This window comes from Tupaia chinensis, unplaced genomic scaffold, assembly GCF_000334495.1.
Source record: "Tupaia chinensis unplaced genomic scaffold, TupChi_1.0 Scaffold138619_1, whole genome shotgun sequence".
Classification (NCBI taxonomy): Eukaryota; Metazoa; Chordata; class Mammalia; order Scandentia; family Tupaiidae; genus Tupaia; species Tupaia belangeri.
The window spans coordinates 674902-696422 of record NW_006198512.1 but is presented as its reverse complement, the minus strand read 5'-3'; the positions used below and the strand labels follow the sequence as shown (position 1 = coordinate 696422).

General features: G+C 54.3%; 1 protein-coding gene across 1 annotated transcript in view; it reads left to right on the top strand.

The window, feature by feature from the left end:
• IPPK (inositol-pentakisphosphate 2-kinase) overlaps nt 1-21521 on the top strand; it is a 45001-nt gene that overhangs the window by 2142 nt on the left and 21338 nt on the right. The window contains exons 2-8 of the mRNA XM_027765521.1: nt 8381-8428; nt 8889-8984; nt 12045-12111; nt 13511-13632; nt 14568-14661; nt 16196-16317; nt 17253-17342. Coding sequence (XP_027621322.1) covers nt 8381-8428; nt 8889-8984; nt 12045-12111; nt 13511-13632; nt 14568-14661; nt 16196-16317; nt 17253-17342 — 639 coding nt within the window. The remainder of the gene's footprint in view (nt 1-8380; nt 8429-8888; nt 8985-12044; nt 12112-13510; nt 13633-14567; nt 14662-16195; nt 16318-17252; nt 17343-21521) is intronic.

The window sequence follows — 21521 nt, the reverse complement described above, 5'->3', positions numbered from 1 at the left end:
ATTGTCAGAAATTCAAGATTATCACCACAAAGAGCCTCATAAGAAAATGCTTCCTTCCAAGCTAAGATCAGGTGGTGCCCGTGCCTGGTATAGGTGAACTGAACCATGCCGAGCATGGAGCAGCCTGGAGAAGCCTTCATGCTGGCTTGGCCTTGAGCCTGGCCCACCAGCTCTGTCCTGCCCTGTGCTCATTCAGACCATGGACCAAGGGGAGGGTGTGAGTGATGTTGTGCCCAAAGAGAGGGTGAGCAAGAGTGAAGTGCCAAGCACGTGCACGCCCTCCTTCGCCTCCAGCAGCTGGTCGGGAGACAGGTGCACCCTGCTTCTCTGTTCAGCATCTTAGCTTCACCTCATTGCGTCCAAGAGAGGGATGTCTTTGCTGAATTTTCCAGATAGCGAGAGGGCTGCTTTCTCTGAGAGGGCATCAGCCACTCAGTATCGAAAGGCTTTAAAGGCCTGCATCTGCCCTGTCCAGTGGGAGAAGGTGACCTGGCCTGCAGGACAGGCCTCAGGGTGTAGGTGGGGAGATCGCACAGCCCTTGGCGCCAACAGCTGAAGGGGTGCAGTGATGCTTCTCTTGCTGTATGTGCACAGGAGCGAGCAAGAATTCTCTTCTGCAGGGTACAGAAGGCAGGGGCATGCTGGGGTTGCACAGAGGTTGACAGCAGGCCAGCCTGCTGAGGGGTTTGCAGGGTTCCTCTCACAGGGGCCGGCAGCTTCCTCATGGCTCCTTCATTCTGTTGGCCCCATGTCGCCTGCCAGGCTTCATTCTGTCTGTGCCTTGGGCAGTGGGGAAATTTGACCCTTCCCCAGGCTCTGCCCTGCCCGCAGAGACTCCATAATGTGCTTGTAAGGCTCTCACCAGCCTAGGCACCATCTCCCAGTCCCTTGTCCCCAAGGCTCCCGTGAGTGTCAAGCCCCAGGCACTGGCTCTGCGGGGGCCCTCAGGCAGGGCACACACTTTTCTCGATGCAGCCTGGGCCCTTCCCTCATGCCAGTGACTGCCTCACAGGCTGGTGAAGCTCATGGACCACCTTCTGTGCCCCACCACGGCTGGATTTCCCTTACTCCTGCACCTCCAGCTTGCTGGTTTGGCTTAGCACTCTATCCCATGAAGGTCACTTTAAGCTGGTTGTCATTTGATCTCCGTGTCTTCACCGTTCTGTTTGCGCTCACCCAGGGCATTGAGCCCTTCTAGCTGCCTCAGCCTTGGGGTCCTGGGGCAGACAGTGGCCAGCTGTCCCCTTGTGATGTTTTCTTCTTACTGACAGAGGTCACACAAAGGACTTTGCCTTGAAACTGAGCTGCCAGCAAAGGACAGTTTCAAAAGTGTGAAGAGAGCTGTTCGTTTCCAGCGGTTCCGGTTTTGCAACCTCTCAGTCTGACAGGAGCTTCAGATCATCTCTGCAGATTGTTTTGGTGCCAGGTGTAGTTATTTGTCTGGCCATAATGGTGTGAGGTTCAGCATTCAGGTGCCAGCTCCCGGTTTCTCATCTCTTCTGTGTTTTAGGGTTCTGGTTTGTAGACTTTTTTTTTTTTTTCTTTGCAAGACAGCATTATTATTTATGTCCAAATAGAACAAATCGAACCAATTTAGACGTTTTGTAGAGGACAGACTAATTACTCGTGGAGAAATGCTTGTTACATGGGAAAAGCAAGTTACAACGGGAGATGGAGAGGTGATTCTAGTCACGAATGCGATGGGGAGGAAATGCAGCAAAATGTTCTAAGTGATTATCACTTGGTGATAGCATGACTTATTTTGACCTTTTTCTGTCTTTAAATGTTTTTTAAAGTGAGTATAAGTTATGATAAAGAAAAAACATCGATTTATTTAAACTTCATACCCTTTGATCTGATTTCTGTCCTAGTATTCCGTTCTAGGAGACGCTTAGCTCCTGACAGTCTTGTACGCAGACATACCCAGGGCAGGGCTGTCTCTGGTGGTCTAGGTAGAAAGTGCCAGCTCCGTGCCACAGGAACGCTGTGGATTGCAGGTGCTGGAAGCATCTTGGAGTTCAGCTGCCTTTTCAAATTTATTTCCAAACCATATCCACCCCCCTTTTTAAAAATGTTTGTTTCTGTCTTTTTTTCTTTCACGAGAGAGACAGAAAAGACAAGCATTCTTAGTAGAGTCTCACCCTGTGATCCCACCCCAGCCTTCCCAGCCAGCCTGGACCCTGGGCTCATGTGTACGCGCTGGGACAGGTCTACCCAGAAACTGAATCCCATTGTCTGTGTGGCTCCCACCGCTGCACCACCGTGGCTGGACCAGAACCTCGGTCCCCTGGAGATGGTCAGCGCCGGTGGTTGTCTCCCTGTCATGCGAGCAAGTGTGCTTGTCGTCAGGGCCTGGTCACCCTCTCTCTCCCTGCCCGGCCCCTTCCTCTTTGGGTAGATTTCAGTTAGAGCGGCAGCTCCCAGTGACTTCCTCTGTCTTCGATAGCTGTGGCCCAGGGCGGCGAGAGAAGCGTCTCTGTGTCTGCAGAGAGTGAGGCCGTGCCGGCCACCCCAGCCTCGTGAGCGCTGGGCAGATCAGGGGAGTCTGTGGGGCCAGACTTACCGGTTTTCTCTGACCCTCACTGTGGGCCTCGCTGTGGTCCTGCCCCCTCATTGCACAGTCTCCAATTTTTGCTCTTCTGGGGCTCACTGAGCCTGGGCAGAATGTGCCTGGCCCTACGTGGCTCCCTTACTTTTGCCATTAGGATGGTTGTGGCATGTCCTTTCCCTCGTCACTTTTGCCATGGCTCACACCTGCAGTAGCAGGCCCTGAGGTCAAGAGGGAACTTGGAAGGAGGGTCCTTGCCCAAGCTAGACGGGGTGCTGGTGCCTTCCACCCTAACCCCAAGGCTTCTCGAGTTCTGAGCCCCTCTGTGAGCACATTCCGTCACCTCTTCATCCTCTGTGGATTCTACTTTCGTGTCTGTTGAGGCTATCCTTCGCCCCAGAGCTGAGCTGCCCCCTCGGGGGCGCAGAAACCCCACTCTCAGCCCCTCCTGAGTGCTGTGGGCCCGGGGATGTGTGTCTGCTTGCGCTCAGGGAGGCCAGCGACTGGACAGAGCAAGACAGGGCTGGGGAGTGCCCGTAGGGAGGGTGGCCTCAGGAGGTGGGCCCTCTGGGGTCTCCCCAGTTCCTGCCTAGGAGCCATGGTTTGGGAGGAGCGGTCAGTGCGTATCTGGAGGGCTGGGCTGCATCCTGAGGGCCGAACCTCCTGCTCTCAGGTTTGCATCTTTTCTTCCCTCACGAGTCACCTGATCTGAGTCTTGGAGTCTTCGGACCCTCCATCCCAGGCTTTCTCCTCACCTTTACCGCGTGGACCGAAGTCTCTGGGATAACTGACTTGGATGTGCCCGCCCCCCCAGATACATGCACTGTAAGTGCCCTGTGGGGCAGGCGAGCCTTGCCCTCTACTCACACCTGGAAGGTCTTTCCCACCTCCCATATGTAGTTTTTCTTCTTCTTCTTCTTTTTTTTTTTTTGGCCGTGAGGTGTGTGTGCTCACTGGAGAGATAGTGAGAGGAAAGGTGAGAAATCACCTCCCAGGGAGGATGGCCATGCTGCAGTCCCTTCTCCTCCATTCTTCTCTTGGGATTTTGGGCACACATGCACATGGGCCCAATGTGAGTTTCAAGCTGTGGGGTCCGGGACTTGATCTGTATTCAGCCATGTGGGAGTCCAGTGCCTTAACCACTATGCAAACTGCTGGCCGTGGTAGTTGCCTCTTTTAACCTGTAAAAAATTGGTGACCTTTTGATTTTAATACCAGTTACTACTTCCTCTCTCTGCCCCAAAGATTTAGAATATCAGAATAAAGTGGGAAACACTCGTGTTTCCCTGCTAAGAAGTAATTTTGTGAGAATATCGGTGTACTTCCTTCCAGTGTGGTTCTGATCACATGACTTTCCTGGGTAGTTCAGCACACTGTGTGTTTGTTTTTGTTTTGAGCATTTTCAACTTAACCATACAGGATGGGTATGTTGAAAACCCTTCATGCACACTTCCAGGGCTGGCCAGGGCCCATATTGGACATCCATGGGGTTGAGCTTTGGAAACTGCTGCGAGCCAGCTGGTAGCAGATGCATCTGAGTGTCGGCATCAGCTAGGATTGGCCATTAGAGTTGGTGCTGCAGGGCCCCTGAGGCTGGGTGGTTGGGTTTCTGGTGATATTTTTTAGATAAAAAAAAAATGGGTGGGTGGAGAAAGCATGGTTTCCCTTGAAATGGACACGTCACTACATTCAGGCTTTATCGGTTAGTGAGGTTCCAGCTCCCTTGTGGGAAGGGAAAGATTTCCTGTGGGCGACAGCAGAAGGGCCGAGGAAATAATGAGGGTGTGGCTGGAGGGAGAGCCAGAGACCCTGTGGGCTTTGTGCCCGGACTTGGCACAGCCATGTCCTCTTGCTCCACTGGGGCAGTTCTCCCGCCAGCTCCCCAGCTGCCCACTGGCTGTTCAGCAGCAGCAAGAAGCCTCCAACTGGAGAGACATGGAGACCTCCCTGGGCCTAGGCGTACCTCGGTGCTCTTCCCCATCCCACATGACCTTGACCTTTGAGGTCCTCTCTAGGCCAGGGCCAGGTTGGCAGATGGGGCAGGACCAGCCTCTGAGACCTGCCCTGCCCTCTGGAGCCCACTATCCTCATTCTCTACACCGAGTCTTCAGAGCCTACCTTGGAGGAGGAGCTGGGGAGGGGATGCAGTCAAGGTACATGGCCTGCCTCAGAACGTCAGCTGATGGCAGAAGTCCTGACCCTAGCACAGGGTCACCCCATGGTGATACAGGACATTGTGTGTGGGCCCAACTTCCAATGTTGGAACAGCAGCAAACCTGATTCTTTGCCTCACGCTCTCGAAAGAATTAGAGACGTGAACACAGAGAGGTGATAGCTAAGCAGAGTTCATTGAAAGGTTGAAACAACTCCCGGGCATCAGGGAGAGGTCCGAGAGATGGGTTACCAACTGGGACTCTGACTAGGGTTTTATCCTAGCCGGGAGTGACTCGTGCAGGCGTCCTCCTGTGGTGGGGGCGTATGTCAAGGCGGGTCTCGTTATTCGTCTCCTCATTTTGGAGAGAGTAATTAGATCACCAGACCCTCTTTGTTTGAAAGTGTTGGGCCATAAAGACCATGATCTGTATTCCGGAGGTAGAAAAGCCTTCATTGCTATATTTGCTTTAGGTCTCAGGGCCTTCGTTAATCATTGAGTCCATGCTACAAACCGTTTCTTGTGAGTGGGCAGTTCCTAGAGCAAGCTTGACTGTCGCGTCTCTGTCTTCGGGCCTCACGTCCTCGCTGTCTGTTTCTCAGGGTTCTCTCTCCCACCTCACTGGTACTTGTCAGTGGCCTGTGACGAACGAGGCTGCACAGCAGGTGGGTAAGGGCCGTGGAGCCAGTGAAACTTCATCTGTATATCCAGTCACCATCCGTCTCTGGCATCACTGCCTGAGCTGCACCTGTGTCAGATGAGCTGGGCATTAGGTTCTCCTGGAGTGACCCCTGTTGTGAACTGTGCCTTCAGGGGTCTAGGCTGTGAGCTCTTAGGAACCATCCTTCTCCTTTCTTCCTCCCCTATCCCTAGGCCATGGAGAAATTGTCTTCCACTGTCCTGGTTCCTGGTGCTAGAAAGGCTAGGGACTGCTGCTCTAGGGAATTTTGCAGACACTCACTTCCCTTCTTTTTTTTTTTTTTTTCCTGAGAAAGAATTTTGTTAGGATGTGACTCGCAAGAGAGAGAAATAGAAAGCAAGAAATCACCCCCAGGGAGGATGACCAAGCCGCACTCCCTTCTCCTCCATTCTTCTCCCAGGATTTTGAGCATGCACGCACATGTGCCCTTGAGTTTCAAGCTGCTGGATCTGGGACTCGAGCCGTAGTTGGCCGAGTGGGACTTCAGAGCCTCAACCACCACCCCACCTGGTGAGCCTGATGCTCACTTTCTCAAACATGCATCACTCCTCAGTTGGACACAAGGGTGTTGTGGTCAAGTGTGCCCAGTCAGTCCCTTCAGAGTTACGGCAGTGATAATGATTAGTATTACTGATGTTAACACCTGCTAGTGGGAACTGTGGTGTCATTTATCATTGGCAAGGTGTGAGGACCAAGCCCTGAAGTCACTTTGGTTCTGATTTTTTTTTTCTCTTAGGACTTTTATATGATTTGTCTTTGTATAGTGCTCTGCGTTTTTTTTTTTTTTAAATTTAATTTTGGATACACAAGATAACAGCTTTCTGAATCGAGTTAAACTTGATATTAATGGGGGCTCTTTTATATGTAATAGTAATGCAGAGGGAATCTGTTATTTCTCTTTGGAGATAAATAGGAAAGATCAGCTTTTTCTGCTTTACTAGGGATGGCATGACAAGGAACCTGGAATCTGAGTCTGTACCTGTCTACAGGTGACAGCGGCCAGGAGGGTTTCTGTATTTCTGTCGTTGGTGTTGCTGTTCATGAGCCCCTGGGATTTCTTTCTTTGGGGCTGAAGCTGCAACCTCCTGAGTTGAAAATGCTGTTTGCTGTGGCATTGCCCTTCCCAGGACCGCCAAGCTATGATGTTTGGAGCACAGCTTATTACACTTTGCTCCATTAAGTGGGAGACAGTGTGCCTCCCCCAGATGCTGTGGAACTCTGCACCGTGCCAGCGAGGGGCGAGGAGGCTCGGCCTCTAGGGCAGGGGGTGGCCTGTGTGGGGCCAGAGTCAGAACCTGAGCTGCAGGCGCCACGGCAGTGGGATGTCTGGGCCGCGAACCGCGGTCGACTACATGGGAGTCCAGCGACATAGCCATTACGCTAACTGCTGGTCCCGAGTTAGGATTTTTGTAACTTCTGTTTCTCCTTGAATTTTGATGGAATTTTAGTTCCAGTAAAGTGATCACTAGCCAGTTGATTCCCAGGATTAATTGATCATGTTTCTGTTTCTGTATTACAATTGGGCATGTGAGAGGGAGAAGGAGAAACACTCCCAGTGGTGTTTGGTTACGCCACAGTCCTTCCTCTAGTTCCTCTCCTGCCGAGATTTTGGGCACACATCGGCACCCAGCATGTTTTCAAGTGCCAGGCGGGATTTGAACACAGCTGGCCGGGAGGGCCTGGCTGCCATAGCCTCTGGGCAGAGCTGCATGTCTAAGCCTTCAGCACAGCCTGTGTCTTCCTGCCCCTGCCTAGGTTTTACCCTGTGGCTGGGCACCTGGTACCGCATGAGGCTCGCATCCCGCCGCACATGGGGTGGTCCCTCAGACAGCCCCTTTACTACAGTGTTTTCTAACAACATCTACCTTGTGAGCTAAAAACACTGCACTAACCAGATGCGCAGAGGTTTGTAAAAATACGGAGAGCGTCACTACTGGAAAATGCTGTTAAATGCGTGCTGGACACAGACTGGATACATACATTTCCTTTTTAGCTCTTAGAGGGTGCGGTGTGTGCCTGCGCATGTGTGTGTGAGAGGCAGGGGGAGCGCACTTGCAGTGGACGTGGTCACACACCACCCTTTTTCCTCCATGTCTCCTCCGTCAGGATTGTGGGCACACACGCACACCCGGAGTAGTTTTCAAGTCATTGGTGTCAGGATTTGAACTGCCTGGGGCTGTGTGGAATCTGGTTCCCTACGCACAGCATTTAACCACTGCACTTTGGGGCCATCACCCTGCATATTTTATTTTTTAATTTTTGCTTTAAAAACTTAAAAATGAAGTGTCATATACCTACAGAAAAGTGCTCAGATCATATAAATGATCGCAAAGTAAAGTACCCATAATCTCCTAACCATTTTGTTCTAGAACTTCCCTCGGGGCCTGTCCCTGCACTCCTAAGGGATGAGCACCAACCGACAGTCTTACCTGTCTCTGGACTTCCTGTGAATGCATTATACTCATGCCTGCATGTGTGTGTGTGTGTATTTCTGTGGACTCTGGCTTATCCTGCAAGCCCCGGCTTTGCAGTCTCTCCATTCAGCAGGCCATGGCAACTGCAGTCGTGTCTAGGTGCTGCCTCGCCTTCTGTCCCTGCAGGCGCCTACATGGTGCTCTGGGGTTCAAAGCATGTCATTGCATTTGACCATCCCACTGTTGCTAGGTGTTCAGGTGGTTTCCATTTTGTGTGGAATCACAAACAGCTTTTATATGCAGTAGTCACTGTCATTTGTACTCCATAATTATTGCCTCAAGATGAATTCTGGGGAGTGGGCAGTTGGGGCAAAGGCCACAGGTGCGGTGCCCCCAGCGGCCTGCTGGGGCCCAGCCCTCCCCAGTAACCTGCAGCCTCCTCACTGTTAGGCTCTACTGTGGACTTTGGCCCCTGAGGGGACCCCCACGCTGCCCTGCCCCTTTCCCATGGTCGCTGAGCCCTGCAGCGTGGGCACGTGCTGATCACTCCGTCTCCTCTCCCACAGCGCTGTGTCGTGCTGCGTTTTCTGAAGTTCCCTCCGAACAGGAAGAAGGTAAGATGGCGCATGTGCTTCCCGGTCATCACAGTTGTTGAGAGTGCTGTCTCCTCCCTCACGAGCTCTGAGAACCTCTGACTCAGAGAAAACATTTTCTTCTACGTTTGAGGCTAAATAATAAAATCTAACATCTGATAATTCTGTACATGAATGGTTTTCAGGACCGAGTGCCTTGAAAGTGCGTGAGGGCTGCGTGTCCCGTCGCCGGGGTGGAGGAGGGCAGGCAGGAGCAGATGGAGTGGAACGCGTCCTCAGACTGGAGCCTGGGCGGGACAGTCCTACAGACCCTAGGGCTAGGGCTCCTCCCCCGAGGGCCATTGCCTATACCCGTGCTGGGTCTGGGCATGGGCTCTGCCTGGGGCTCTGATGGCGATCACCCCTGCCCTTGTTGGGGTCTGTCTGCAGTGGGCTCTGTGGGGTCCTGGCACCGAGGCCATCTCCTGCTTGTTTTTGGCAGACCTCGGAGGAGATATTCCAGCACCTGCAGAACATAGTGGACTTTGGCAAGAACGTCATGAGAGAGTTTTTGGGGGAGAACTATGTGCACTGTGGGGTAAGTGATGTCATTGCGCCATCTGGCTTTGTGGGCACGGGCTGTAGCTGGTCTCACTGGGACTGTGGGAACCTTATGCCTGGTGATGACCCTCCTCACCTTACGGTTCCTCACCCTTGTGCTGGCATCAGAGCAGATACTGCAGTTCCTATTTCCTAGCTGAGAAGCACGAGGTTCAGGAGATGGCGTGGCATCCCCGCTCTCAGAACTCTGGCTGGGAGCCATCCCCGCTTCCAGCCCCTCAGGCCCCTGGTTGGTGAGGGTTCTCCAGTGCAGACGGGGCCGTCAGTGGAAGGACAGTTGGCTCTCTGCCCTGGGGGCATCTTCGAAGCAGGCTAGGGAGCAAATGAGGCCCACATTGGAGTCATCCCCTGGCCTCATGGAGTGGGTAAGTGGGATGAGTCCTGGGGCCATCTTGTGGGACGAGTTTTATTGCGTTTCCAAAGCTGGGGCTGAGGAGAAGCACTGAGCTGCCTTGGCCTCACCACTGCCGTGCTCGGCCTGCATCTCAGCTGTGGTCTGTGGGAACAGAGCGGGCGTGGCCCTTGCTCGGGCCCTGGCTCGGCCTCAGAGCAGAGCCTAGTCCTGGTGCTGGGCATGTGCAGGTCACAGGTGCTCATCTGGGAAGATCCCTGCAGCTCTGCCACAGGCCTGTGCTTTGGGTGGTGGCTGCTGACAGCCTCTCTTCTGAAGGAGAGAATGTTCTGGAATGTGTGATCTCCCAGAAATGCCACCACCCACCTGACTCGTCTGGGTGGAGTGGAAGTTCTTTGGGCTTGTAGGATTAGGCTTCTCTTCTGGAGGGAGAACGTGGGTGGCAGTGGCGCCTGTTGGCTGGGGTATTGGTATTAGACTTGGGGGTCCCGGAGCATTGGCCCAGTGGGGTGAAAGGTGGGGGGGCCTTGGGGAGGAGACAGGGTCAGGAGCGTCTGACTCCAGGCTTACTTCCGTTTGTCCTTGGTACAGTCTCAGTGAGGATGGTGGGTGGGGCTTGGCCCCAAGGTCATGTGAGACTGTCTCTACATCAAGACCCCCCACCTGGGCAAAGTGAGGCTGCTTCTATCCAGGTGAGCTGCAGGATGGCCGCCACGCCCTGGCAAGGCAGAAGTGTGGCAGATGCAGCTCCACGGGGTGGCCGTCGGCAGGCCCAGGACCACGTGTGTGCCGGCCAGCCAGGCAGAACAGCGCCCTCATGAGCCGGTCCATCCTGTCTGTCCTGGGACAGACACAGCCAGGCCATGCTGAGACCGAGAGTCAGAGACAGTGAAGAGTCCGGGCCCTGGCCCTGGCCCTGGCCCTGGCCCTGGCCCTGCCCCTGGCCCTGCCCCTGCCCCTGCCCCTGCCCTTGCCCGGCAGTCCAAGGCTGGTCTGGGCTGTGGGCACTAGCGGGGAGTGCTTGGGAGGGGAAGGCAGTGGGCTCCTTCCGAGGTTCTCCTGCTGTTGCTCCTGTGCTGGCCGGGTGGGGGGTTGAAGGGAGCCCCCGATGGGCGGGGTCATGCCCCAATCCCTTCATCTCTCCAGCCTATCAGGAATTTGTTCACAGGAACACCCATGCCCCACTGGGACCAGGGTTTGAACTGCATGTTTGGCCCAGCTGTCACTCCTGAGCCACAGTGTCTGAGACCTCAGAAGTGCTGCTTGCTCTGGGGGCAGGTCCTGCCAAGGCCGGGTGCCTCCTGGACTCACCACTGCTCCCCATTTGAGCTCCATGGGATGGACGGGCTGGTGGACAACACAGTGGGGGGACAGTCGGGTAGCAGGTCTCCATCCTCCTGAGCAGCTGTCCTTTGTCCCTCTGAGGGCAGTGCATTGTCTGCAGGTCCTCCTTTATCTCTTGCCAAGCTGGGTTCCAGGAGGGCTTCTGTGATCTTTCCTTCTGGTTCTACTTCGTCCCAGCCACGTGTAGGAACAGCTTGTCACTGTCCTGACGTGGGCGGGCTGACAGCGCTTAGCCTGGTTGTCAGACCTTAGAGGGGACGTCCGCTCTCATTCCTTGATTCAAAGTGAAAGCAGACATGCTCATTGGGAAGTGGGTAACATGGAGTTGTCTAGAAGCAGATTGGGGCAGCTCCTCACCCAGAGATGGTGGCCTCAGGCCAGGCAGCAGACAAACTGCAGCGTGGAGGGTCTTCGCCACGTGTGGGACGAAGCCCTGTGGGTGGCTGTGTCTCCTGCTGTGGGCGCTGGTGTGGGGCCCAGGCGTTTGGAGAATGAGGGTCTCGACGTAGCTCTCAGCTCTCGGCCTTGACCATGGAGCATCCAGAGGCGGCCTCTGTCCCTCTTTGTATTCGCCTCTTATGGGGAGTGAGGCTGTGGGCTCTGAGGTGACCTCAGCCCTGGATTCTCGAAATTTGACATTCTCCCTCTTCTCCATGGTTTCACCTCCCCTGAGGCAGCACCAGATCGTCAATAACTCACCTTTCGTCCATGTAGCCTGTCTAGGTAGATGGCAAAAGCTCAGGCAAAAGCCTGACTACCGGGCTGGGGACAGAGTCGACGAGGCCAGTGTGACACAGAGGGTTCCAGGCCGTGTGCCTGTGGGGCAGGGTGGAGGAGGTGTGGCCCCCATGACAGTACCTCAGCATTCTTGTTTAGGCGTGTCTCAGGGGCCCTTTGGGCCTTCTGAGAAGTCACAGGCTGCTGCCCTGGAACACGAGAGGGTCGGGAAGACAGTGAGCGATGCACTTCCATGAGAACGTTCCTTCGGAAGTGGCCAAGGAAAGCCACGTGGGGAGAAGCTGGCTTTGCCGGGACGGGCCCTCTTTGGCCAACCATACATAGGCTGCTGCGGCCGGGGTCCCGTAGTTGACCGGGTCCAGGGCTGTGTCTCCGGCTACCCGGGGGACAGCGGGGGACTGAGCTGCTCTGAGGAGGGCTGACCATCCTTTACATGTTGAAATGTCGGCACCCCTGTTAAACCCGAGCACAGCTGGCCGCTGACAGCGGCTCTCGCTCCCCACGCCCACGCAGAATGTTCCTGCTTAGCTATGGGCTCTCGTTTGGTACGGTACCATGGCCCACACCGTGGGGCCCACTGAGTGTTCTGCACTGTCCTTACAGGAGGTCGTGCAGCTGCCCCTGGAGTTCGTGAAGCAGCTGTGTGTGAAGATACAGTCCGAGAGACCAGGTAAGGGGCCGAGGTGGAGGACTGCCATGCCACAGCGCCCCTGTGAGTGGTGGTGGGTGCCGTCATCCCACCACGGGAGGTTTTCAGCAGCTCAGCTGCCGGGAGCTCCATGTCAGGTAGACGTCCTGGGAGCACCTCAGGAGACCAGAGTGCGGCACAGCACACATGACCAAGAATGAGTCACCTGACATGACATTAGGGAGAGCCAGGGAGGCCATGCAGGCGGAGAGGCTCAGGGAAGGGGCTTGCAGCCTGGAGTGGTGGAAAGGGAATGGAAGTGACAGAGCCTCAGGGGAGGGCTGGTCCTGAGGGGCTACAGCCTGTGGCCCTGGGATCCTCCCTTAGCCGGGGTCCAGGCCAGAGCCTTGTGTCCCTGAGGAAGGGGGAAGAGAGCGGCTTCGTGGTCATTGCCCCCCTCAGCTGCACACCTGCCTTCTCACTATCCCTTCCTTACCTCGCCAGCTGGTGGCCTCATCAGCAGGTACCAGTCGAGCTTTTCTTGCTGTCGGCAGTCAATGGTGTGAAGTTGAGTGCCAAGGCGTTCACACTGAGGGTGTGGGATGGCCGGTTCGTGATTCCTGCCGTTCTCCAGGCGTGGAGCCGTGGCTGGGCCAGGGTGGGCAGACCCCGGCTATGGAGAGGTGCAGAGGAGAGATGGGGTGGCGCAGGCCCAGTGCTGTCTCTGGGGCAGACGGCCAGCCAGGCCTCAGTTCAGCCTTGAAGGCTCTCCACTTTTTGTTTGTGAGAACCAGGCTGCCCCTTGTAGCAAGGTCTCAGAGCAAGGCCATGATGAGCAGCCCTGACAGGGCACCCAGGGCCCAGTCTGGCTTGGCTCTTGTGCACCAGGCTTCCAGCAGAGGCTACGTGGAGGAGACTGCCCAGTGTGTTGGCCATGGTCCTGCTGTGAACAGGGGAAGGCCACAGCCTTCTTCTCTCCTAGCATTAGGGGCCACCTGTGCCAAGATCACCCTCATGGCTGATAGTAATCACACTCGCGGGGTCCCCAAGATGCCTTGCCAGGTGGACCACGGACCTGACCACTACTCTCATGGTTGTGGATTACCGCAGTGAGAGGAGAGAGACATGAGTAGCCACAGAGGGTGAGGGCCGACCGTTGGGGAGCTCCGGTGTCAGCCTGGCGACCTGCCCCGGGGCCACATGGGCAGTGCACGCTTCCCAGCTGTGGTACGGGAGGCTTGTGCCCCACACAGACACGCTGTCTGCACAGGGCTGGCCTCCTTTCCAGCCCCCAGAGCTCAAGCTGATACCAGGGTCTCCAGGTGACCCTAGCAGCCACCTTGGGCAGGGCCGCACTCTGTTCGGGATTCTCACTGGTTGTGACGGGTTCCACCAATCTTTCGGTGGTGACCTCAGGCCTCTCACCTGCTCTGTGTTCCAGAGTCTCGCTGTGACAAGGACTTGGACACTCTCAGTGGCTACGCCATGTGCCTTCCCAACTTAACCAGGCTCCAGACCTACCGCGTGGCAGAGCACCGGCCCACTCTGTGTGTGGAGATTAAGGTGGGATTCTCAAGGGGTTGCCAGTGGGTGGAGGGGCAGGTCGGTCTGGGTCATGTGGCTGTGTCATCTGCCTCAAGCACGCATTCCTGTGGAGCCCATTCTCTGGCCCTGTGACTCCTTATCGGACCCCACCTGTGCCCTTCCTGCTCCACTTCCTCCATGGGCTCCCAGGTTCAGGCGTGTTCCTAGGTGTTGATAGCAGGGAGCCTACCCTGCATACTAGTGCTGGGACAGGCCGTGGCTAAGGGTCACCAGAGGAAGCATGTTGGTTCCCCCATCTCTATTTTCCTCAGAGGGCCTAGTCTGCCCGTCTTGCCCTCTTTCTGTGCCTCCTCCTGGTTGGGCTCTGCCAGCTGCTAGGCTGGCACCCACTGGTATGCCGGGACAGGAGCAATGACTGTGCAGGGCCCTCCGGCTTTGGCTTTCTACTGCCCCCATCCCAGATAGCCACCCGAGTTGCAAGATGCCTTCTGCTTGCCTGGCTGCGCTGTTTCCTCACCAGGCACCTCTGAGGCCAGACTTGTGCCCAGACCCTTATTGCCCTGTGGCCCCAGCTGTGTCCCTCAGTGCCCATGCCAGGCACGGGTCTTGTATGTTGTATGTGCTCGGGTTTTAGCAGGTGGTCAGGGCTCCCTGAGGTTTGGGAGCCGAGCAGCTGTCAGGTGGGCACCTCTGGGCCTGCAAGTGTCAGTGTGGCTGTGATCTGCCCTGGAGCTGGCAGCCCGGGCTGTCAACGTTGCCCACGCCTCCAGGGAAAGCGTAAAGCTGTTCTGTGTTGTGGCGCCCCATGTGCCCTGTGGAGGCCGGCCTGGGATTCTGGGGAGGCAGCTGCTGGGATGCGGCCTGGCACGCGTTGTGATCTCGGTGTTAGAGGTGTCTATGGGAAGGTGTGCGATTTCTCCCTAAATGTTTCCTCCTTCCTTATTTATCCATAGCCAAAGTGTGGGTTTATCCCTTTCTCGAGTGACGTCACACACGAGATGAAACATAAGGTGTGCCGCTACTGCATGCACCAGCACCTCAAGGTGAGTGTGTGGGGGCTGGCGTTGGGCCTGGGTGCAGCTCGGGGTCTTCAAAAGAGGAGAGAAAATGGGGAGGTGGATCATTCCCTGTTAGGTCTTTTTTCTTTTGTTCTTCTTTAAATCTGACAGAGTATGTGTGCTAGCCAGAGAGAAACACCCAGTGGGGTGTGGCCACACTGTAATTAATCCCTTCTTCATTCTCTGTGCTTTGAGGATTTGGGCATGGAAATAAATCTGGGGTGTTTTTCAGCCTCTGGGGCTGGGATTTCAACTGAGCGGTCAGCTGTGTAGATCTGGCTCCCTTAAAGGCCAAAGGGCCGTCCTGACTTACGTCACAGTGCGTTTACACGTTCCTTCAGTATTACGTTTTTAATTGTGATACGTGGGAGTACCCAGAAAGTGCACAGGGAATGTGTGTTATGAAAGAAACAGACTTGTACTTTATTTTTTATCTTTTTAGATTTTTTTTTCTTGGTCATACTGTGAATTTGCTTGCTAGAGAGAGACAGAAAAAGAAAGAAATTCACAGATCACTCCCCAGGGAGAATGGCCACACCACAGTTCCTTCTCCTCCATTTTCCTCTTGGGATTTTTGGGCACACATATACATATGCTCAGCATGGTTTCAAAGCTGCTGGATCCGGGACTGGAACCGTGGAGTCAGCCACATAGGGTTCAGTCCCTTCACCATGCCACCTGCTGGCTATATTCTTTTTTTTCCTGCCGTTCTCCAGGCGTGGAGCCGTGGCTGGGCCAGGGTGGGCAGACCCCGGCTATGGAGAGGTGCAGAGGAGAGATGGGGTGGCGCAGGCCCAGTGCTGTCTCTGGGGCAGACGGCCAGCCAGGCCTCAGTTCAGCCTTGAAGGCTCTCCACTTTTTGTTTGTGAGAACCAGGCTGCCCCTTGTAGCAAGGTCTCAGAGCAAGGCCATGATGAGCAGCCCTGACAGGGCACCCAGGGCCCAGTCTGGCTTGGCTCTTGTGCACCAGGCTTCCAGCAGAGGCTACGTGGAGGAGACTGCCCAGTGTGTTGGCCATGGTCCTGCTGTGAACAGGGGAAGGCCACAGCCTTCTTCTCTCCTAGCATTAGGGGCCACCTGTGCCAAGATCACCCTCATGGCTGATAGTAATCACACTCGCGGGGTCCCCAAGATGCCTTGCCAGGTGGACCACGGACCTGACCACTACTCTCATGGTTGTGGATTACCGCAGTGAGAGGAGAGAGACATGAGTAGCCACAGAGGGTGAGGGCCGACCGTTGGGGAGCTCCGGTGTCAGCCTGGCGACCTGCCCCGGGGCCACATGGGCAGTGCACGCTTCCCAGCTGTGGTACGGGAGGCTTGTGCCCCACACAGACACGCTGTCTGCACAGGGCTGGCCTCCTTTCCAGCCCCCAGAGCTCAAGCTGATACCAGGGTCTCCAGGTGACCCTAGCAGCCACCTTGGGCAGGGCCGCACTCTGTTCGGGATTCTCACTGGTTGTGACGGGTTCCACCAATCTTTCGGTGGTGACCTCAGGCCTCTCACCTGCTCTGTGTTCCAGAGTCTCGCTGTGACAAGGACTTGGACACTCTCAGTGGCTACGCCATGTGCCTTCCCAACTTAACCAGGCTCCAGACCTACCGCGTGGCAGAGCACCGGCCCACTCTGTGTGTGGAGATTAAGGTGGGATTCTCAAGGGGTTGCCAGTGGGTGGAGGGGCAGGTCGGTCTGGGTCATGTGGCTGTGTCATCTGCCTCAAGCACGCATTCCTGTGGAGCCCATTCTCTGGCCCTGTGACTCCTTATCGGACCCCACCTGTGCCCTTCCTGCTCCACTTCCTCCATGGGCTCCCAGGTTCAGGCGTGTTCCTAGGTGTTGATAGCAGGGAGCCTACCCTGCATACTAGTGCTGGGACAGGCCGTGGCTAAGGGTCACCAGAGGAAGCATGTTGGTTCCCCCATCTCTATTTTCCTCAGAGGGCCTAGTCTGCCCGTCTTGCCCTCTTTCTGTGCCTCCTCCTGGTTGGGCTCTGCCAGCTGCTAGGCTGGCACCCACTGGTATGCCGGGACAGGAGCAATGGCTGTGCAGGGCCCTCCGGCTTTGGCTTTCTACTGCCCCCATCCCAGATAGCCACCCGAGTTGCAAGATGCCTTCTGCTTGCCTGGCTGCGCTGTTTCCTCACCAGGCACCTCTGAGGCCAGACTTGTGCCCAGACCCTTATTGCCCTGTGGCCCCAGCTGTGTCCCTCAGTGCCCATGCCAGGCACGGGTCTTGTATGTTGTATGTGCTCGGGTTTTAGCAGGTGGTCAGGGCTCCCTGAGGTTTGGGAGCCGAGCAGCTGTCAGGTGGGCACCTCTGGGCCTGCAAGTGTCAGTGTGGCTGTGATCTGCCCTGGAGCTGGCAGCCCGGGCTGTCAACGTTGCCCACGCCTCCAGGGAAAGCGTAAAGCTGTTCTGTGTTGTGGCGCCCCATGTGCCCTGTGGAGGCCGGCCTGGGATTCTGGGGAGGCAGCTGCTGGGATGCGGCCTGGCACGCGTTGTGATCTCGGTGTTAGAGGTGTCTATGGGAAGGTGTGCGATTTCTCCCTAAATGTTTCCTCCTTCCTTATTTATCCATAGCCAAAGTGTGGGTTTATCCCTTTCTCGAGTGACGTCACACACGAGATGAAACATAAGGTGTGCCGCTACTGCATGCACCAGCACCTCAAGGTGAGTGTGTGGGGGCTGGCGTTGGGCCTGGGTGCAGCTCGGGGTCTTCAAAAGAGGAGAGAAAATGGGGAGGTGGATCATTCCCTGTTAGGTCTTTTTTCTTTTGTTCTTCTTTAAATCTGACAGAGTATGTGTGCTAGCCAGAGAGAAACACCCAGTGGGGTGTGGCCACACTGTAATTAATCCCTTCTTCATTCTCTGTGCTTTGAGGATTTGGGCATGGAAATAAATCTGGGGTGTTTTTCAGCCTCTGGGGCTGGGATTTCAACTGAGCGGTCAGCTGTGTAGATCTGGCTCCCTTAAAGGCCAAAGGGCCGTCCTGACTTACGTCACAGTGCGTTTACACGTTCCTTCAGTATTACGTTTTTAATTGTGATACGTGGGAGTACCCAGAAAGTGCACAGGGAATGTGTGTTATGAAAGAAACAGACTTGTACTTTATTTTTTATCTTTTTAGATTTTTTTTTCTTGGTCATACTGTGAATTTGCTTGCTAGAGAGAGACAGAAAAAGAAAGAAATTCACAGATCACTCCCCAGGGAGAATGGCCACACCACAGTTCCTTCTCCTCCATTTTCCTCTTGGGATTTTTGGGCACACATATACATATGCTCAGCATGGTTTCAAAGCTGCTGGATCCGGGACTGGAACCGTGGAGTCAGCCACATAGGGTTCAGTCCCTTCACCATGCCACCTGCTGGCTATATTCTTTTTTTTTTTTTTTTTCCAAATTTTAAAAGCATGTGCTTGTGTGAGAGAAGCACTCCCGAGGGACTGGTCACACTGCGACCCCCTCTCTCCAGACTTCTTATGACTCAGGGTCTTGATCGTACATGCTCTAGGTTGGTGTGATTCAGGTCAGCCAGGCTTGGGTCCAAACCATGGTTGGCCATGTGGTTCCAGCACTGCAACCCCACACTCCAGTGATTGCACCAGAGACTGGGGACCCCTTGCTTTAGTTTAATTTTCCATGAGTTCTTTGAAGTCCTTTGGTATAATTCATAAGCCAGTAAAATTTACTTTTTTAAGGTTTTTAAGTTTTTTTAAGGTCTTTGCCATTGGGCACATGCACTCCCAGAGAAAGAGAGAGGGGAAGTAAGAAAGCACCCGCTGGAGGGATGGCCATGCTGCAGTCTCTTCTCGTCCATTCCCTTCAGGATTTTGGGCACACACAAACAGATGCCTGGTGTGATTCTTAAGCCACCAGGTCTGGGCTGGAGCTGTGGTTGGCCATAGGGGAGTCCAGTGCCTTGCCCAGTGCACCGCCTGCTGGGCTGGGCCGTACCATTTTACATTCCTGTCCACAGTGCACAAGGGCTCCACTTTCCTCACAACCTTGCCAACTCTGTTACTGTCCATTGTTTTCCTCAATCTTTTTTTTTTTTTTTAATTGCCAGAGGATGCTTGCCATGTGGGGTTGGGGGGAGAGAGAGCACAGCGTGTGGTTACGGCACAGTTCTTTCCCCCGTTTTTCCAGCCTGTTAGGATTTTGAGCACATGGGCACATGTGTCTGGAGTGATTTTTTTTTAATAGTTATTTTGAATTTTATTTATTCATTTACTTATTTTATTTTGACCAGAGAGAGACACAGAGAGAAAGAAAGTGAAAAAGCAAGCTGCGAGGTCCAGGACTTGAACCATGGTCAGCCATGTGGGAATGTCCAGTGCCTTAACCACCATGCCACCTGCGGGTCCCCCTCTGGAGTGATTTTTAAGTCATCAGGGCCAGGACTTGAGCCATGGCTGGCCATGTGTGATCCAACACATGCACACCCACTCCTAAGCATTGCACCACAGGCCAGCCCAAGACTTTTGGTCATGCATAAACACAGTCCTGACATGTTTTTCAAGTGGCTGGGGCAGGGATTCGAACTGTAATCAGCCACGTGTTCACCATAGCCCCCATTCTCTATAGTGGCAGCCATTCTGATGGATTCGAGGTGAGAAACACCAACTGGTGGTTATTGATCTGTCACCTTGCTGACTTTGCTTACTTGTTGGGAGTTTTTTCTTTAGGGCGTGTTTAGAAGTATTTACACACAGATAGATTATTTGTGTAGAGGGGAGTTTATCTTCCAGTCCGGATGAGTTTGCCTCCTGCCCCAGCTGCCCTGGCTGGAAGTCTCAGTGCTGGGCCACACTGACAGTAGGCGTCCTCGTCTGTCCCCAACTTAGGGAGAAGCCTTCAGTCTGTCACTGTCCAGTGTGTAACATTTGCTGTGAGCTTTTTTCTGTTTTTTTTTTTTTTAAATCCTGAAAGAATGCTGCGTTTCGTGGAGTGCTCGTCCTGTGCCCACTGAGATGTCACGGGGCTGCGAGGGGGTGTATTCTTTGGTCTGTTACTGTCGATTGTTTTTTGCATGTTGCCCCTGTCCCCGCATTGCTGGTGAATTCGGTCTGCCAGTTTCATGGAGGGTTCTTGAATGCAAGGGGTATTGGTCTGTGCTTGTCTCTTCTAGCGACGTCTTTGGCTTTGGTGCCCATGTCACGACTGGTTTCCTAGTTTGAGTTAGGGTATGTTCCCTTTTCTTCACTCCTCAGTTTCTGGAAGAGTTTGTGTATTGGTGTAGTGTTCATTCTTTTTTTTTTTTTTTTTCTTTTTTTGGAGAGATTTTTGCTATAGGGCACGTGTGGTCGCCAGAAAGACAGACGGAGAGACAGAAAGTGAAAAATCACCCCCCAGGGGGGATGGCCACACCACAATCCCTTCTCCTCCATTCTCCTCTCGGGATCTTGGGCATGCACGCACACGTGTCCGGCGTGAGTTTAAGCTGCTGGGTCCAGGACTTGAACCACAGTTGACTACATGGGAGTCCAGCGACAGAGCCATTATGCTAACTGCTGGTCCCTGGAATGTTCATTCTTTAAAGGTTTGGTAGATTTAGAAATAAGCCATCTGGTCCTAGGGATTTTCTTATTGATTCAGTCTTTTGGCGTCAGCCTGCTGAGTGTCTGATTCCTGAATTACGTCGGTAGTTGTTGTGTGTACAGAAATTTCACCCAGCTTGTTGGTGTGCAGTTGTTCACTGGGTGCCTTTGTAATTCTTTATATTTTTGCAAGTGTGGTAGGATCATCCCTTCTTTCATTCCAGATTTTTTAGTAAAGAATTATTTATTTAATTTTATTTGCTATTGTTATTATTCTTGTTTGTAATTTGATCAGAGAGAGACAGAGACTGGGAAAGTGAGAACTTATCCCTTACAGGGATGGCCATGCTGTAGTCCCTTTCCCTCCACTCTCTTGGCATTTTGGACCTGCATGCGCACATGCTGGTGTGATTTTCAAGCACACTGACAGCTGAACTGCGGTCAGCCATGTGGGATCCAGCGCCGTTACCAGCTCGCCACCTGCAGGCCTCGCATATGCTGGAGTTTTCAGAAACACCGTGTAGGACGAAGCAATACCTGCTCATGGAGCTGACGAAACCCGTCTCCCTAGGTTGGTATTGTACTTCTTCCTGTGCCCAAGAAGGGACACATGTGACTGGAGGGAACGAGAGGAGGCCTCTTCCCAGGGCTCCCAGTGTCGCTCGTAGCAGCCCACAGTCCCCGTCCCGTCTGTGTCCGGGTCCTCAGGAACTGCTTTTCTCGCTGACGTGATCCCTGAGGATTGCTTGTTGGAGTTCTTTCAGGCGTTTTCAAGAAACACGTTTGGGTACATGTATGCACATACACCTTGCTTTTCGAGCAAAAGCACCATCATGCTCTGTACTCCTGCGGTGGCTGTGTCGTGGGACAGGTGCAGGTCCCGCCTCCGTGGTGCAGGTACCGCCTGCCGAGGGGGTCGCTGTGACCAGTCGTCGCAGGTTTGGCTGTGGGGAGCAGGGCTGCAGTGCACAGCCTCGTCCCTGTGCCGTTTCGCCAGGTGCTTGTTTTTCTAGCTTCCTTGGAGATTGCTGATGGGGCACATTTTCAAGTTTGGTGGGTTCTGGCAAGTTGCCACAGAGGGTGGTGCCGGCTGGTGCCCCCTTGCTGGGCCGGCATCGTGTGGAGCTGCAAAGTCCTGCCCGAGAGAAGCGGAGCCTGTGTGTCTCGTGTGTGTGTCAGTCTGGAACACGCCGGGCACGTGTGTGCTTTCACTGGCGCCCCCAGACCCGAGGATGGGGCCCTCCATCCCTCTCGTTCTCTTGTGTACCTGCACTCTATCCTGAATAAAGAAACATTTTTTTAAAAAAGGGAA